At 45.3% G+C, this 18,955-nt stretch overlaps 1 protein-coding gene across 2 annotated transcripts in view; it reads right to left on the bottom strand.

Annotated features, from left to right (window-relative positions):
- ARHGEF3 (Rho guanine nucleotide exchange factor 3) overlaps positions 1-18,955 on the bottom strand; it is a 202,208-nt gene that overhangs the window by 123,408 nt on the left and 59,845 nt on the right. For both annotated transcript variants that reach the window (XM_072128460.1, XM_072128459.1), the window contains exon 2: positions 14,370-14,436. In XM_072128460.1, coding sequence (XP_071984561.1) covers positions 14,370-14,436 — 67 coding nt within the window. The remainder of the gene's footprint in view (positions 1-14,369; positions 14,437-18,955) is intronic.

The raw sequence follows: 18,955 nt of genomic DNA, 5'->3' as shown, positions 1-18,955 counted from the left end.
TTCATTTATAAAATCTCTTTAAAATCAAAAAGTTTCTACTCCCTCCCAAACAGAGATCGGGAAATGGGAACTTTTGATTTTATTGCACATTTAACCATGGTGTTAGCTAGAATCTAATTTCAATAGACATTTATTAGAAATCTTTTTTTTTATTTGCATGATCCAAAAGATAATATGATAAAATCTATAACATTATATAGATGTGAATAAAAACAACTATACAGACTGTAATATGGTAAAATTGCTGCCTCTCACTCAGCGTGAAGCCAATTCTGCTCACTTGTAATAAAATCCATGATTAAATAAGAGAGAGAGATGATACTGAGAGGCAATTAAAGAGGATAAAGAGAACACATTATGCAGGAATTATCTTGAGATAAGACTGCCACGACTATTGTTATTGGCCACAAACCTACTTACAGGACTATGCATATTCTTATGATAGAACAGAACGTATTTAAAGGGAACCTGTCACCAGGGACCTCATTTTCACTAAAGAAAGGTTACAAAGGCCCATTACAGCTACATTGCACATATGTCTTACTGTCTTCTATATTGCATTACAATATAAATGTGTGTTATAATTTAACTTGTACTCTGACAGATTCTTCTGTGTAGTCCCAGGGGTTGGGCTTTGGTTTGGATACATTTATGCTCCTGGAGGAGCTGTACAGAAGCACAAAGGTGGGGGCCAAGAGCTGAGGAGTCTGCAGCACAGACAAGTCATGTGTTGTTTTTTGAAATGCACCCAAACCAAAGCCCAACCCCTGGGACTACACAGAGGATTCAGGGTGCAAGGTAAGTTATAACACACACTTATATTGTAATGCAAATGCTTAGAGAAAGCAGAAAGGCATATTTGCAAGGCAGGTGTAATGGGCATTTGCAACCTGTCTTTAGTGAAAATGAGGTCCCTGGTGACAGGTTCCCTTTAAGTTCCATTAGAAGGAGGGTTCTACATGGACTGGGCTTGTTTTTACAGCATATCTCATTAGATTAAAATGTGGACAATCTAGACAGAAAATCAATGCCTCAACTGACTGCTGCATTGCTATATATGTCCTAATTGCACATACCCTGTGCAAGTGCATAGATGTCATGACAACAGCACACTTAAACGGTTATATCTTCTGAACAGAAACACAGTTATGGTGTCATATTAAAGAGGAGAATCTTATCTTTAATATCACACCAGGACTGTGTTTCTAGGTTCCACAGAAATGGAGATATCCACTGTTACTTTAACAGTGGATGTCTCCGGTTATGTGGCACCTAGAAACACAATCCTGGTGAAGTATTAAAGGGGAGATTCTCTAGTTTCCACAGTTCAGAATAAATAGCTATTTGTCATTGAAAGAAAATAAGTAAAGTGAATTCCAGCCACATAATTCATCAGACTAGACTATTTATTTTCTCTATTGTGCAGTTATGGTGCTTATGGACTCATTGGGGGTCATTTACTAAGGGCCCGATTCACGTTTTCCCGACGTGTTACCCGAATATTTCCAATTTGCGCCGATTTCCCCTGAATTGCCCCGGGATTTTGGCGCACGCGATCAGATTGTGGCGCATCGGCGCTGGCATGCATGCGACAGAAATAAGGGGCGTGGCCGAACAATAACCCAACGGATTTGGAAAAACCGCCGCATTTAAAAAAAAAAAATTGGTCGCACGGGCCATACTCACATGCACCACGATGAAGACGATGAACTCTGGGGCACTTCGGCACAGCAGCGACACCTGGTGGACATCGGGCGCAGAACCTTCATGAATCGCCAGAAGACCCGAACGCTCGTCGGAGAAGCCGCTGCTGGAACGCGAATGGACCGGGTAAGTAAATGTGCCCCACTGTGGGTAGTGGACAGGGTAGCACTGACAGTCTGTATCCCCAACTCTACACATGGGAACAGAGATGACACCTCTTTGGCATAGTTGGCATTAACATCTTCAATGTAATAACCTGTTTCCTACTAATACTAACTTAGTGGCTACGTATTTCTTTTTAATCTCCTATGAAACCACGTCATGACCACTACATGGACCTTTTATGTTTTAAGGTGGAAAGAAACAGATGATATGTGTTCGGTTTCCTCTCTCAGCTGACAGGATATGAAACCCAGTTAAAAAATATAGACACTGGTCAAATATAGACACTGAATCAACAAAGGACAAGAAAAAAGTCAAAGAATACAACAGCGGAAGCTTGGACATAGTAAATCATAGGCTGTGACAGAGGCCTCAGCACCAATCTGGAGGAAAGATAATTGTTTAGAGCTAAAAAGATTCTGACGCTTCCTGTAGGGTGAAGCCTTTCGGGGAAACTTTTATGGTGTAGGAAGAAGAATTATGGTCACTATATATATATATATATCTATATGTAAGGATAGAAAATCCAGGTTCATGAAGGCTTCCAATGTATCATATTATTGTATATTCTCCACAGTATGGAGCACACATAAACGCCCATTTATCCACTTAAAGGACATCTACCATCAGTTTTTTAAATTATAACTCTATATGCTGTGAGTGCGGCGATATAGAGTTATAAAAATGATGCAAATTACCCTGGAGCATTCAGGCTACGTCACCGGAAGAACCACACAGCGACTTGTATTTTAATTTATTCACTACGCACTGACCCCCCACCCACCGACCCGTTCAGCTAACAGTCCTACCCAGTCGCTAGCGGAAGGGGAAGAGTGAATAAATTAAAACACAAGGCTCCCTGAGACACTTTGGTGACATAACCACAGCGCCCCCGGGTAATTAGCATATTTTTAATAGCAATATAATTTTTATATCAATTTTGCCACAATCGTTTACAGTCACGTGCATGAGGCCTAATGCCGATGACTGAAAAGGTTTTTTTTTTTACCAAATTTGCATATTATTTTGTGTGTGCTACGTTAACATTTTTGGAGCATTTTTTCATCATTTAGTTAAAAATTTAAATAATATGTTAAATAATAATTTTATTTTTTTTTTGCAATTTATGTTTTATTTGGGGGTAATTTCACAAAAATCAGAGAAAAAAGCCTGTATTTGTATTGTACAAAGTTACAGGGGGAAAGACCCCTGTTGAGACAGATTTCTGGATCAGAGCTGTACTGGGTCTGATAGAACCTAGCAGTTCTAGTTAAACCCTTCACACCTGGCGATTACGTGATTGCAGGGTGTATTAGGCATCGGTACTGCCGCCTCTATTCATTACATAGAGCTACTTCAGTGTTATGGGGTGAGTATAGGAGAAGACAGAAGCTGTAAGAAATTGCTTATGCCTTTTCTATACTGACCCGCTCCTGCTCCTGTGATCTGTGCAGGAGCAGGAGAAACAGCAGTAAGGATGAGAGAAATTTCTTCAGACTTAGGACCGGAACCGACAAACATCTATAGACAATATGGATCAAGTTATAAAAGGTTTATGCACTTAGCTACACCCCAGTAGCTTATTAAATAACATTCACACACTCTAAGAACCTACCTGTCCTGTCCTACCTAAGAACTTACCTTGTCCTGTCGCGATCCCCGATTCGGACCGGCGCAAAACAGAAATCGTCGGGAAACCCGACGAAAATGCGCTCCGCGGGCCCTTAGTAAATGAGCCCCATAGTGTATAGGGTGATTCAACCTTGGGTGAGGACAAGACAGTTTTACCTCCGAATAAACAGAATTCTATTCATGTAAATGTTAAAAATGTTGCAAACTAATTGTCCTAATGTGAAATCACATGAAAAGAAGCAATGTCAAAGGCATCAGACGGGTTTTTGAACTTTTTAATATATGAGAGCCATTTCAGAAGAATGAATTAGTTGCTATGGCACCCTCTTCGTACAACAAGGACACGGTGGATATTCTATAAAAGATGTTTAATCTGAGTAATTTTTTGCCAGCTGCGCTCGGGCTTAGTCCATTTAGGCTGGACAATAAATGTCATTTGGGGCACAGCGAAGCAGATCTCATTCCCGACAATATATAAATAAATGTACTAATGATCGAGTGTCCTATCTCTCCATCTCGATGGCCTATAGCTGAGTAATAAAACGTTATTTCGTAACGGTTCTTTTGAATTGTGAAGATTACATGACAATAGTCTTTTCATAATTGTTAAAAATAACTAAAATTATCCAAAAAAAATGGAAGAAAAATGTATGACAATAGCTAAAATAATCAGAAATGGTCATATTGCTTATTAGGGTACTGAATGTTCTCACAAGACTGTAATACAGGCATAAAATCTATGATTTATGATGATAAAATAAAGTGGCAAAAAAGCAACAAGTGGTATGATTTTGTGAAAATGTGGTCACTATAAGCTTCGTATTGCAATGGGTCGTATTTGTGTTAAAAATCTGCAGCATAAATTGACACGTTTCTTTGTTATTCATTTTTTCTGTTCGCTTTTCTGGTACCAGATTCTTTTTTATCTATATGAATTGTTGAATATAAGATCTTAGGAGAATGTATGTTTCCTCTTATTAGCCCATTCCTACCTTCTAAACTGCTTAGCTCACTGCTCAGATCTGCCTCCAATGAACAGGACTTTAGAAGAAGCCCAGTAGGAAAGACATAGACCCAGGCACATGCTAACTCAGAGACCCAGAAAGTATTTAGCCAAGTTCTAGCAGTTTTAAAGAAATATTCCAGCAGGACGAAACAGTACGGAGACGTATAGATGGGGATGATGCTCCGATGAGACTTTATTGATGACCGATTTGTCATGCTTTGTGCAGCGCTGCGTAATCTGTGTGCGCTATATAAATAAAGAATTATTATTATTATTGATCAATAAGCATAAGGATGTCTTACAATAGGACAGGCTAAATATATGCCCCTAGCAGGGGGAACAAATATACAACAGTCTCATTGGAAACATAGCCAGCTACTGTATCATGAGACTTTTTTTTTTTTACTCGTTATCAACATCAAGACCTCTGTGTCTGTATGCCCTACAGTCCCTTGCTTCTCACTAACGACAAATTAGAGAAGTAAACTGTCAGGCTTGCGGGATGTGGATCCGCTGGACCACTGCAGACGATGACTCAAGCCACTACCTGGGACCGGAGTCTAAGTGGTACCCGGTTTTCACCAGAGCCCGCCGCAAAGCAGGTTAGACAAGCTGCGGCGTGGTACCACCAGGTCGTTCCTCAGGCGTGACTTGTCTGCAGTGGCGGCCAAGGTTGAGGTACAGAAACAGTAGTCTAGCTCGGGGTCACAGTCCAGGCACAGGGTCAGGGCAGGCGGCAGAGATGCAACGTCAGAATCCAAACCAAGCAGAAGGGTACGGGAACACAGAACTCACGACAGCAATACGGAGGGACACTGGAACACCGGAACACGGAGGTAGTCAGGCAACGCAGGAACACGGAGGGAGTCAGGCACGCAGGAGACACTAGAACGCAGGAGACACTGGAATGCAGGCAAATCGCAACAGAGCTTTCTCTAAGGCTGTGGGGCACAAAGATCCGGCAGGGCTTGCAGGAAGAGGCAGGCTTATATAGATTTTGGGCAATGTGGCCAGCGCCAATTAATGGCGCGCTGGCCCTTTAAATTTCCTGGAAGTGTCGCGCGCGCGCCCTGGGGCGCGGGACCGCGCGCACACGGAGCGAGGCCGGGACTCGGGAGCGGGGAGAGGAGAGACGCGCTGGCGCGGCGCCTGCGGGCAGCGAGAGGCACGGGTGAGCCCCCGACCCGCGATGTGGGTCGCGGGTCCACCCGTGACAGTACCCCCCACCCTTCGGCCTCCCTCTCTTCTTGGGTTGAATAAATCTCTGCAGAAGATCACGGTCCAGAATATTGTCCTCCGGCTCCCAAGACCTCTCTTCTGACCGAACCCCTTCCAGTCGACTAAGAAGAACCGCTTCCCCCTTACTGTCTTCATATCGAGGATGTCTTTTACCTCATAGGTGTCGGTGGAGTCAGCCACAGGGGTAGGAGGAGGTACTTGCCGGGAGAAGCGGTTCAGGATGACAGGCTTGAGCAGGGAGACATGGAAGGAGTTCGGGATGCGCATGGTGGGAGGAAGGCGCAACTTGTAGGATACAGGATTGATACGGGTCAGGACCTCGAAAGGACCCAAGAAACGAGGACCGAGCTTGTAACCAGGTATCTTCAGCCGGATGTACCTGGAAGATAACCAGACCTTGTCCCCAGGAGAGAAGACGGGAGGAGGTCTGCGTTTCTTGTCGGCCTGGATTTTAGTGCGAGCAGAAGTAGAGATAGACGAGTCTGTCTCCATACAGAGCTGAGGTCCTGCACCAATTCTTCCACCGCAGGAACATCCGAAGGAACTGAGAGAGGGAGTGGAGGGCGTGGAATTCTTCCATAGACAACAAAGAATGGAGCAGCACCAGCAGACTCAGAATCCAGAGAGTTGTAGGAGAACTCTGCCCAGGGCAACAAAGTGGACCAGTCGTCCTGACGGGCAGAGACAAAATGACGCAGATAGCAGCCCAGACTCTGGTTGACTCTCTCCACTTGACCATTGGACTGAGGGTGGTAGGCTGAAGAAAAGTCCAACTTCACCTGCAATTGGCCGCAGAGTGAGCGCCAGAAGCGGGAGACAAATTGAACTCCACGATCAGAGACAATGTGCAGAGGAAGCCCATGTAGCCGGAATATATGTTGGAAGAAGAGACTGGCAAGACGTGGAGCAGACGGTAGACCTGGAAGAGGAACGAAATAAGACATCTTCGAAAACCGGTCTGTTACCACCCAGATGACAGTATTGCCCGAAGAAGATGGAAGATCCGTGACAAAGTCCATAGCCACCTGAGACCACGGGCGACTGGGTATCGGCAACGGAAGCAAGAGACCAGCCGGTTTTAGACGAGAAGGCTTATTTCGAGCACAGGAGGTGCAGGATCCCACAAAGTCCCGAACATCTTTGACCAAGTCAGGCCACCAGTAGTAGCGGGAGATGAGGGCCATGGAGCGTTGCACCCCAGGGTGCCCAGCCAGGCGGGAAGAATGTCCCCAAAACAAAATCCTCTTCCGCAGAGCAGGTCGGACATACGTCTTGCCAGGGTGAAGCTGCCGAAGATCCACAGGAGCGGCTGCAACCAACTGTTCCGGAGAGATGATATACTGAGGAACCGGCTCTTCTCCAACAACATCTGAGGCACGGGAAAGGGCATCTGCCTTGATATTCTTCTCTGCTGGTCGGAAGTGGATCATCAAATTGAAGCGGGAGAAGAATAGTGACCAACGGGCTTGCCTGGGATTAAGACGTTGGGCAGTCTGGAGGTACGAAAGGTTCTTATGATCCGTATAAACACAGACTGGATAGCGAGCACCCTCCAAAAGATAACGCCATTCTTCCAGGGCAAGTTTGATTGCCAAAAGTTCCTTGTCACCAATAGAGTAATTCTTCTCTGCAGGAGAAAAAGTTTTAGAAAAGAAACCGCACGTAAGACTTCGGCCCCTGGGTCCTTTCTGGGTAAGCACAGCCCCAGCACCGACAGAAGATGCGTCCACCTCCAAGATAAAAGGCTTCTCAGTATCAGGTCTAGAAAGGATCGGAGCTTTAGCAAAGGCGGACTTTAACTTTGCAAAGGCCTCTTCAGCCGCTGGAGGCCAAAGGCGTGGATTAGCGCCCTTCCTGGTGAGTGCCACAATGGGGGCAACAAGAGTAGAGAAATGAGGAATGAACTGACGGTAGTAGTTTGCGAAGCCCAGGAATCTCTGAATGGCGCGAAGACCCTCTGGACGAGGCCACTGAAGAACGGCAGACAGCTTGGTAGGATCCATCTGGAGACCCCTGTCGGAGATGATGTAACCAAGAAAAGGTAGACTCTGTTGATGGAAGAGACATTTCTCGAGCTTAGCGTAGAGACAATTGGCTCGAAGGCGGCCTAGGACTTGCTGTACGTGAGATTGATGAGTCTTGAGATCTGGAGAGAACACCAAGATGTCATCCAGGTAGACCACTACACACGTATACAGAAGGTCCCTGAAGATGTCATTGACAAACTCCTGGAAGACAGCTGGAGCATTACATAATCCAAAAGGCATCACAAGGTATTCGAAGTGACCATCTCGGGTGTTAAATGCTGTCTTCCATAGGTCGCCCTTGCGGATACGAATAAGGTTGTAGGCCCCGCGAAGATCCAACTTAGAGAAAATCTTGGAACCGCGCAGGCGATCAAACAGTTCTGTGATCAGTGGCAGAGGGTAGCGGTTTTTAACCATGATCTTATTAAGTCCACGATAATCAATACAAGGACGCAAGGAGCCGTCCTTCTTAGTAACAAAGAAGAATCCTGCACCCGCAGGAGAGGAGGACTTCCGTATGAAACCTCTTTGCAAGTTCTCCTGGATATACTCTGACATAGCTGTGGTCTCAGGAACGGAGAGTGGATACACTCGGCCTCTGGGAGGAGAAGTGCCCGGCAATAACTCAATAGGGCAATCGTAGGGTCGATGCGGTGGCAAAGTCTCAGCCTGCTTTTTAGAGAAGACGTCAGAGAAGTCCTGGTAGCACGTGGGTAAACCCTCCAAAGGCTTCTTAGACAGAGAGGAGGCCAATACAGGTACAGGCAGGGAAGCTCCCATACAGCGGGACCGGCACTCAGGACCCCAATGAAGGATCTCCCCTGTCATCCAATTGAGAACAGGAGCATGGAGCTGCAGCCACGGAAGACCCAACAGGATAGAGGACGTGGAGCGAGGTAGCACGTAAAAGGACAGTCTCTCCTTGTGTAACACTCCGACTTGCAAGGACAGAGGCTTGGTGCGGTACAAGACCGGGTCAGAGAGGATCCGGCCACTTACGGATGAGATGACCAACAGCTTCTCAAGGCGAACCACTGGGATGTGATGCCGGGAGACCAGAGCGGCATCCACGAAATTCCCTGCAGAGCCGGAGTCCAGGAACGCAGAAACTTGGATCTGTGGACTGGCGCCAACGCTGAGAAGCACCGGAATCAACAGACGTGGAGAAGCTTGGCAGACACCTAGGGACGCTTCTCCCAAGAACCCTAGGTGTTGGCGTTTCCCGGACGCTGAGGACGGATAGGACAGGACCCGATGAAGTGCTCCGGACTAGCACAATAAAGACAAAGGTTACCCTGGCGCCTTCTGATGCATTCCTGGGAGGAGAGTCTAGCTCTGTCCACCTCCATAGGCTCCTCTGCGGATGGTAAGACCTGAGGCTGGAGTGGTCTTTGGAAGACCGGGGCCAGGCGGGGAAGGCGTTGAGGACGGACTTGAGGTTGCTCGAAGCGTGATTCCTCCGCACGCTCTCTAAATCGCACGTCTATCCAAGTGGCCAAGGTGATGAGACCACTCAGAGTAGACGGAAGATCACGAGCGGCCAGAGCGTCCTTCACATGAGAGGCGAGACCCTTCTTGAAAGCGGCAGACAAGGCGGCGTCATTCCAGGCAAGTTCTGACGCCAAAGTACGGAACTGGACCGCATACTCTCCCACAGAGGAATTTCCCTGGCGCAAGTTCAATAAGGCAGACTCGGCGGAGGAGGCCCGAGCTGGTTCCTCAAACACGGCCCTAAATTCGGACACAAAGGCTGAGAGAGAAGCCGTAACCGGGTCGCTTCTGTCCCACAGGGGTGTAGCCCAGGCCAGGGCTTTCCCAGAGAGTAGGCTGATTAAAAACGCCACCTTTTATCGTTCCGAAAAAAACTGGGTCGGCATAAGTTCAATATGCAGGGAGCACTGAGTTAAAAAACTTCTGCACATCTTAGGATCACCATCATGGACAAGCGCATCCTGGGTTCAACAGCAGGGAGAGGAGTCGGAGCTGTAGAAGTCGCTAGAGCAGCTTCCGGAACCTGTTGCGGTTGTTGGTTGGCCAATAGTTGCTGCAACATGGCAGTGACCTGCTCCAGCTGATCACGCTGCGCAGCAATCTGCCGGGATTGGTGGATCACAATAGTAGCTAGGTCAGGCTTGCTAGGAGACGGAACCTCGACGGGATCCATGGCCGGATCTTACTGTCAGGCTTGCGGGATGTGGATCCGCTGGACCACTGCAGACGATGACTCAAGCCACTACCTGGGACCGGAGTCTAAGTGGTACCTGGTTTTCACCAGAGCCCGCCGCAAAGCGGGTTAGACAAGCTGCGGCGTGGTACCACCAGGTCGTTCCTCAGGCGTGACTTGTCTGCAGTGGCGGCCAAGGTTGAGGTACAGAAACAGCAGTCAAGCTCGGGGTCACAGTCCAGGCACAGGGTCAGGGCAGGCGGCAGAGATGCAACGTCAGAATCCAAACCGGGGTCAGCAACAGGAGGTCCAAGCAGAAGGGTACGGGAACACAGAACTCACGACAGCAATACGGAGGGACACTGGAACACGGGAATACGGAGGGAGTCAGGCACGCAGGAGACACTAGAACGCAGGAGACACTGGAACGCAGGAGACACTGGAACGCAGGCAAATCGCAACAGAGCTTTCTCTAAGGCTGTGGGGCACAAAGATCCGGCAGGGCTTGCAGGAAGAGGCAGGCTTATATAGATTTTGGGCAATGTGGCCAGCGCCAATTAATGGCGCGCTGGCCCTTTAAATTTCCTGGAAGTGTCGCGCGCACTGCGGGGCGCTGGCCTGCGGGGAGCGAGAGGCACGATGTGGGTCGCAGGTCCACCCGTGACATAAACTGAGAAGTTTAGCGGGTGGAGTGGACTAATAAGAGAGAATAGAACCATTTTTCACTGATAACATACATTACAAAACTTACATATATGAACCTGAACAACTCACTTACAAAAATATTTGAAAGTATACATACTCTTTGAAAAAAATTGTAAATAGTCATTGGCCAATGGAAACAACCTTGCTCCTATCTACAGAATAGAGATCAGGCCAGCACACGGCTAACCCGGGCAAGTGCTGGGGCCCCAGGACACTGGAGGGGCCCACTCGGGCCCCCGGATCAATTGTACCGGTGTCGCTGTAAGGTACAAATGATCACCATCCAGCTTGTGTACTTTTCTGCCTCTATGCTGCGCTAGCATAGAAGCAGAATCCAAAACTCACCTTTCCTTGTTCCCTCGGGGGCTGTGTGGCTAGTGGAGGGGGGCCCACTAAGGCTCTGTCGCCCAGGGGTCTACTAAATCCTGGAGCCGGCCCTGAAAGAGGTCTAGATGAGTAGTCCAGCTGCTGAGACCACCACAAACCAAGACAGGGATTCCCTTTTCCCCCAGCAGAATACAGTGCTGACACTATTCATTTCTATGGGACTGTCATAGCCAAGCACTTGTCCTATAGAAGTAAATGAAGTGGCAACGTGGCAACATGAACTATTCTCTATTCAGACAGAGGTGCAAGGTAAAGGGTTCATTTTAAGTACTGCAGCTTTAAGGCCAGTTCTAGGGCAGATACTTTATCCATTAGATCTCCAGCACAGACGGTATAGCAACCTGAGACATCTGCTTCTGGATGACCTTTCTCATCCTGAGCAAGAATTAAAATGAAAAGGTAAAGTTACACACAAGCTGTGCTCCTGTCCTGGGTTATATTCACTGTTACCTGATTGTTATAGAGGTTATGGTAAGTTTAGTATGAACATATTAAGGCACATTTATGTCTATTTATGCATTTAAAGAAAATCTACCATTAAAATCATACATGATAAACCAGGGACACTAAGGCCCCATGCACACGACCATAGGGGGGGCGTATGTATGGATGCAAGCTTGCGGCCATGCATACGTCCCCCATAGACAGGCAATGGTCGCATGGAGCAATACGGTGCCGAACACGCGTGGCACCGTACCGCTCCACACATGGGGAAAAAATAGGACACATCCTATCTTTCCCCGTGTTATGGGCCACAAGCCGTGGATCGCTATGGAGAGGGGAGGGGTCACCCCTCCTCCTCTCTATCGTGGCTGACGTATGCCCAACCGGCCAGCATGTACCTTTACTCATAGAAGTCCATGGAAACAAAAGAAAACAAGTGGCACTTAATCGGGCACATTTATTAAGAACAGTCCAGTCTGAGCTATGTGCAGTTGCCTGTGTAGTGTGCAGGGGGCGCCAGATTCAGGATTTCTGGTGCATGTTCTTCACGAATCTGGCGACCCCTGCACTGCTCCGACAGAGTGCACCACCAGTCCGACAGAAAACTGTCACACGTCTGTTAGTAATTGTGCCCTTATGTCTTCAATCATGTGGTTCTCCTTTATTAGTAGTAAAACATACTCAAAAGTACCGTTCAGCATAGGGAAGGGATGTAGGTGCAGGGGAGCCCAGGGGCACCAGCTGCTGAGCGCTACATGGGTTTTATCCTGATAGAGACTGGATGAAGCGCATGTAGCATGAAATGCCCCTCATTTTTTTTTGTTTCCTTGGACTTTTTTTTATATCTCTCAAATGTTTTTGAAGTGCACCCGCATGACTTCATTATACACCCCTACAGGATAAATCAAAAACAGACAGAACAAGAGCACATACATGATTGTAATTCAACAACATTGTTCAAGCATTGAATTGAGAAAAGCATTGCCACATGCTATTGAATTTATGGTACACTTACTCATAGATCCAGGCTCCGTGACTGTGGTAATCTTCTTATATTTGTTATCCATGACCTCCTTCCTTCTAAAAGCAACGTAAAAAATTATGCAAATAAGCCAGAAGGCTGTAGGGGGGGGGGCGTTGCAAACGCCCCTCTGTGCTGTAGCTTCACAGGTTGTTACACTGTGCAGGGTCTCCCTTCTCCCACTGTGTGACAATACAACAGGCAGAGTGGTGCAGGGGGAACAGGTGGAGGGTCTGAAGGCAGTGCATTTAGGGGTGATGGTAACGCCCACCAGAGATCTTGAGACTCATTTGCATAATTTTAAAAGATACTTTTAGAAGGAAGGAGGTCATGGATAACAAATATAATGGTATCACAGTCACGGTTCCTGGATCTTTGAGAAAGTGTCCCTTTTTTATGCTGATGGATTCTAATGGTGGATTTCCTTTAAATAGAGTTTACATATGTAAGCTAAGCTTAGTAAACATGGCCTGCTGCAAGTGGCTGTTGTTACGTTTATGTCAATGCGAATTATAATGTGGTTTACTGCTGCTTTTATCCTTGGGCAAGATACATCTGTGTGACTTCCCTGGGGCATTTGAAAATATCATTCATGTGATAGAAGCATATGGTGAGCAAATGCTGTGACGAGATGTAAGCTGCTAAAATGAATATCAAATACTTGGTATAATTCTTATTTTTCTTACACAAATATGACCATCACATTCAATATTAACCTTTATCATGTGGCACAGACTTCCAAGCCTGAGAAACTTTGCAGGTAGACGCTAAGAGTTTGTGGCTGACACTAGCTCACCACTGCCCCACAGTGGATAGTAACATCTAATGTCATCAGAAATATTCTAAATTTGAGATAGATTTTAAAATGAATATCTAGAATTTACACTGGGCTTCCAATATAAACCTCAGTAAATATATAAAATGTGCTACTCTTCCTTATTACCCAATGAAGGCCATTAATGCCCCTTAGGCATCTGTTGACTTTGTGACCTGACATGTCCCACTCTTAACGCTAAACCTCATTACTTGTGTTAGTGAAACAAGGACCGTGTGGTGGCTGGATTTCACCAACCGAACCCTCCCTCCAAGCATCAGAGTTCTACATGATGCAAGGAGTCCCTGCTTCCCTGCACACCAAAAACATGTGTACAGTACAGTGCTGGAGGGTGGGGGTCGGGTTTCCGGTGAAGATGCAGGAACTTCTTACATGTTGTATAACTAAGTTGTTTAGAGCAGTGATCGATCGGTGAAATGCGGCCACCAATTAGGTCTCTGACTAAATAGGAAATTATCATTATCATTGTGAAAAACAGAAAAACTAGCCTCTTCCAATAATAAAAAATAATGCACGATTGTCTAAAATGTTTCCATGTACAAGACTTTATCGATACAAATTAAATATATATATATTCAATGGGGCTCATTTACTAAGGGTCTGCAGACCGCACTATAGTCGGAATATCCGACAATTTCCAGTGTGCGCCGCATTTTGAAGTGTATTTTGGCACATCAGCGCCGGCTTTCATGCGACAGAAATCGGGGGGCGGGCCGTCGGATGATCAGACGGATTCCGACTAAGTGCGGGATTTAACATTCAAATTTGTGTCGCAAGCCAAGCACTTACATGCACCGGGAAGAAGAAGGTGAACTCCGGCGGACCTGAGCGTCACATGCCCGATATCGGGTGCAGGATCTACGCGGAACGCGGCACAGTGCAGGATTGTCAGGGAAAGCACCTGGGGGATCGCGACTCGGACAGGTAAGTAAATGTGCCCCAATGTGTTTATGTAGAAAAAAAACTTGATGGATAATCCGACATTGGTAACAACTCTAAATAAAACATATATTTCTACATAAAATACACAATATAAATCTTACCCCTTTAAAGTTCCAGCCTTTAGGGGAAGAAAACAAAGAGAAGGAGTTTGCGGGTTGCCATGTTGTCCTGCAGGGGGAGAGATGAGAAAACACAGAGGTTACTATTTGTCTTCCGGCATCGCTTGTAGAATATCCTCACATTTGCTCTGGCAATTCCAAGACGGAGCAATCTCCATTTCCTGACACTTAATATTGGATGTAGAATGTTCCCTGGGCTTAGTAAACACTTGTAGAGAATGAATGAAGTGATAATGTGGTCACTGACACCCAATACCCAGGCATGAGATGTGCTGGAACTGAATGACTCTACTAGAGAAGATACACAGGACCCTGTGTCAGCACCTCAAGGCTCATTTACTAGTTACTGAAATCCCCGGCTCTGACTACCAAACAGACTTTCCAAGGAGAACTGTATCTGTGGACTGGAGCTACTTATTTGCAGGGTTATAAGTACATTTTACTAAAAGGCTTTGGCTGTTACACTAGAATATAATGAAACTTTATTTTAGAATAAATCCTCAAATTATAACAATACCGTCACATCACATACAGTACAATCACTTGATGGTAAACATAGAAGTTGACCCCCTGATGGGTCCGGTAGTGATCACCTATATTCTGAGAAGAGAGACTGCTTTAAGGACTTCATTTTCCAGCAGTGTCGCCACATGAAAAATGAAGTAATATATAATGAAGTAATATGCAGTGTAATATAGGACACGATAGGTCCTAAAATCGAGCGGTAGTCTTGTAACTGCCCTCTATTATGAGCAGAGACCCATCTAATAACTTATACTTTATATTAACTTTATACTTTACTATCAAAATCTACCATCAAAATCCATCATGATAAACCAGGGACGCTTACTCATAGATCCAGGCACCATGACCGTGGTAGTCTTCTAATATTTGTTATCCATGGCCTTTTTCCTTTCTAAATGAGCTTCAAGGACTCTGGTGGGTGTTTCCAAAGCCCCTTAGTGCTGCAGATTCACAGGCTGCTACAATGAGCAGAACATGTCTCACCCAATCACCTGCTCTCTCTCTCCTCTCACTAGCAGTAGCAGGAAGTGCAAGGGGAGTGGAGACTTGCTCTGCTCATTTAAAGGCAGTCTGTAAGCTCTGGTAACGCACCCAGAGCCCTTTAGGCTCATTAGAATAATTATAAAAGTTGATTTAAAAGGAAGGAGGCTACAGATAAATATAAGGGTCAACATCTGCAAAGAGTTTGTATGTTCTCTCCGTGTTTACATGGGGTTCCTCCAGGTACTGCAGTTTCCTCCCACACTCCAAAAACATACTGGTAGGTTTATAAGATTGTGAGCCCCATTGGGGACAGGGACTGATTTGGCAAGCTCTGTGCAGCTCTGCGTAATCTGTGTGTGCTATATAAATAAAGGAATTATTATTATTATTATTAATTAAGAAGTTTACCACTGTCACGGTGCCTGGTAAGTGCCCTGGTTCATCATGACGGATTTGATGGTAGGTTTCCTTTAACACAGATCTGCTGTAAATGTACAGTCTACCTCCACAACCAGTTGTTTTTTCATTACTGAAATATATCTGAAATACGAAAATAATATAACTTTGTTTCTACAGACCTATGTGTCTCCATGGCAACAGACTACAAAACCTACAGTAGTCTGATACTGCACTCACCCTCATTAATCCGTCTAGTTGTTACCGCACTCACATTTGGTACGTTGGCAAGTAATAGGGGACAAATGTTTCGTAGTATTACAACATACGCTGCAAGGACTGTGTGTAAGTTAGATTTTTTTGTATTTGCATCACTGTAATAGCACTGGCACGTTAGCACATACCATATTTGCATTGCGATTTGCAACTTTTTGCACTTATTGACACACTCAGTGGGTGCTTTACGTAGTTGCAATACCAGACACATCCCATTGTTAAGAGTGGTGTTGTATCTGTGACAAAACAGCCATGTCGTCCTCAACTCATGCAACACAGTTGATAATTTTTGCAACAATGCTCATTATTTTTTTAAACTTTTCATAAAAACTTTTATTAAAAACTATAATATACTAGAAATAATACATAAAAGTAAAAGAAACAGTAGCAAGATTCAGATGAATAAGAAAGACTCGCCACCTCCTTGCTCTCAATCTGTTGGAAGAATAACAATAACATCATTCGCACGACATAGGTAAGGAAGCTGTTGAGGTGATTAATGCTGCCTGACCCTGGTCAGTGACATAGAGAAGAATCCAGTCCTCGCTGAGTGAGTGTATGATGTCAGTGACACGCTGCGGTGAAATAGGCCACTTTCCAGAGAGCGGAGCCTCCATCAGATCAGGCAGTCAGCTCGGAGATTAATGAGACCACCTGGATAGTCACTGACCGAATCCAGATGTTTATATCTTGGACTATATCCTGCTGTCTTGTGTGTTTATACTTTTATTTCATATTCATTATACTTTTGTGCGTTTCAAAAATAAGACTGAACTTATAAAACCAGTTTATGTGTTTTTAGTTGGACATCTAGAGATGGATAAGGGGTTATGACATTTGGAAGACTTTCTCTTGCCTTCCGCTATGGTAAGAGGCAAGGATCTAGCTCTGAGCATTATAGGGGTTGGCCACTATTACTAAACTTTACCAGGGTCATCAAACAGTACTTACCTTGGTAAAGTTTCTGTAAAGCCGGCAGGAGTGGTGGGTCACTTCCTGTGACGTTCGGTGTCCTGCTGCCTTCCAGCTGATGGAGGAGGCAAGTAGACATTTGCATGCATGCCCCCTTCGAGAATCCCAAAGCAGTGGTTAGGGGGGCATGCCAATGACATCAACACGCCCCTCCAAACACTGATATGGGAATGGTTATGATGGAGGAGGCATGCAGACAGACTCTTCCATCACCTGGAAGGCAGCAGGACACAGGACGTCACAGGAAGTGACCCACCAGTCCCGATGGATTTACGCAAACTTAACAGGACAAGTACTATAGAGGTGGCCCTTATTAGGGTCTTGTACTTACCCAGATAAAATTTTGTGATAATGGCAAACTCTCACTTTAATTTACTGCATGTTTATTTTTAATGGTGTTACCAAGAAGAACATTTTTTGTTAAGAAAAATCTTGATGTATGATACACTATAGTTGTTTTTTTCACTGCACTTTATGTACTATTCAACATGGACGTTTATGGCATACTGTTTCTGCAGTTTCTTTAGAACAGGGGTCTCATTACCCACTTTGTCCTACTTGGTGCCTTAGCAGTACATTTTTTATTTTTTTCCCTTCCTCAGGGCTATCTGGGGTTTTCCATTGAGGCCAGAGATCCCTTATCTCTACATGTTGTCAGACGCTCCTGTCTACGTCTGATTTGTACATTATTGCTAACATTCATATTTCAGTCCTGCTCGCCACCAGCGAACCAGCATGAATCATACTGTAGCTGGAGCTATCACCAAATGTCTGGTACAAAGCCCAGCTGACAGGCATATCCTCAGTTTTCAAACAAGCAAAAAAACTTTTGAAGTTCAAAGCCATGTTCATTTGGTTGTGGCAGAACTGGTGGGGTCTCTAATTATGTAACACTTAAATAGGGCTCAGGGAAATCTAATCAGGGTTTTCCCACATGCCTTGCACCTTCCCCTCTCCCTATTCTTTCATCAGCATTACTTGAGTTAAAAAAAAAATCCCTGAATACTTTGCGAGTTTCTCATCTGACCTGAAGACTATAAAACATATTGATGTGTCCTGCAGAAATGTCTTCTGAGCAATAAATATCTTAAAATTAAAACCCTTCCAGTGACACGTCAATGACTGTCTTCTCTACCTCAGCGTAAAAAGAGAAATAAAATGCTGTGTGGTCCGGGGGATTTGTGTACAGCTACACTTGGAAAGTTACATCTGATTCTGCAATTAGGACAAGGTCGTTTATAAACAGAGGCGTAGTAAACAGACGTACAGACTCAGGCCACATTCAGAGGGGCTTGACGCATCGGTATTCTCCCGTCTGTAAATATTAGTCTGATAATAGTCTAATGAACCCAACAAGAAGCTTTATACAGATCTATGGTGCTGTAAGATTGGGAGTAGTGGTTGAGATGAAATGTATAGATGAACCCACATGTTGTCCAATTCATATGCAATGATTCTTTATGCGGCATTCTGTTAAAATGAGTAGTAAAAACTCCGATTTGCAATGAGCGTGTTCAGTCCGTGAAACAGGGACTGTGTAATGGCTGCGTTTCAGGGACCAAACACTGTTCCAGGGAAGGGACCTTGAGTACTAAGGTTATAAATGACACAAGCAGTCCCTGCATCCCGTCAGGGATGGATTTCCTATTATGATAGGAAATCCATCACATGGATGCAGTGCTTCAAAACCAAGCACACTTACAGTATATGCTGGTGTGTGCCTCCAGAAACGGGATCTTTTCTTCTTTTTGCTTCTAATACCGTAGCTATGTCACAGAAGCCCCTTCTGGCTGCTAAGTATTCACCTGTCCGTTTGGCAGGTCTTCCCACCTCTCCATCTCCTGCCAGAGAGCCCAATGTGAATAATTAGCAGACAACTCAGCCAAAAGGGGCTTCTGTGACAGAACCAGGAGCCC

This window comes from Engystomops pustulosus, chromosome 10 (assembly GCF_040894005.1).
Source record: "Engystomops pustulosus chromosome 10, aEngPut4.maternal, whole genome shotgun sequence".
In the NCBI taxonomy this organism is placed as follows: domain Eukaryota; kingdom Metazoa; phylum Chordata; class Amphibia; order Anura; family Leptodactylidae; genus Engystomops; species Engystomops pustulosus.
The sequence above is the reverse complement of the archived record's forward strand: the minus strand, read 5'-3'. Positions and strand labels throughout refer to the sequence as shown.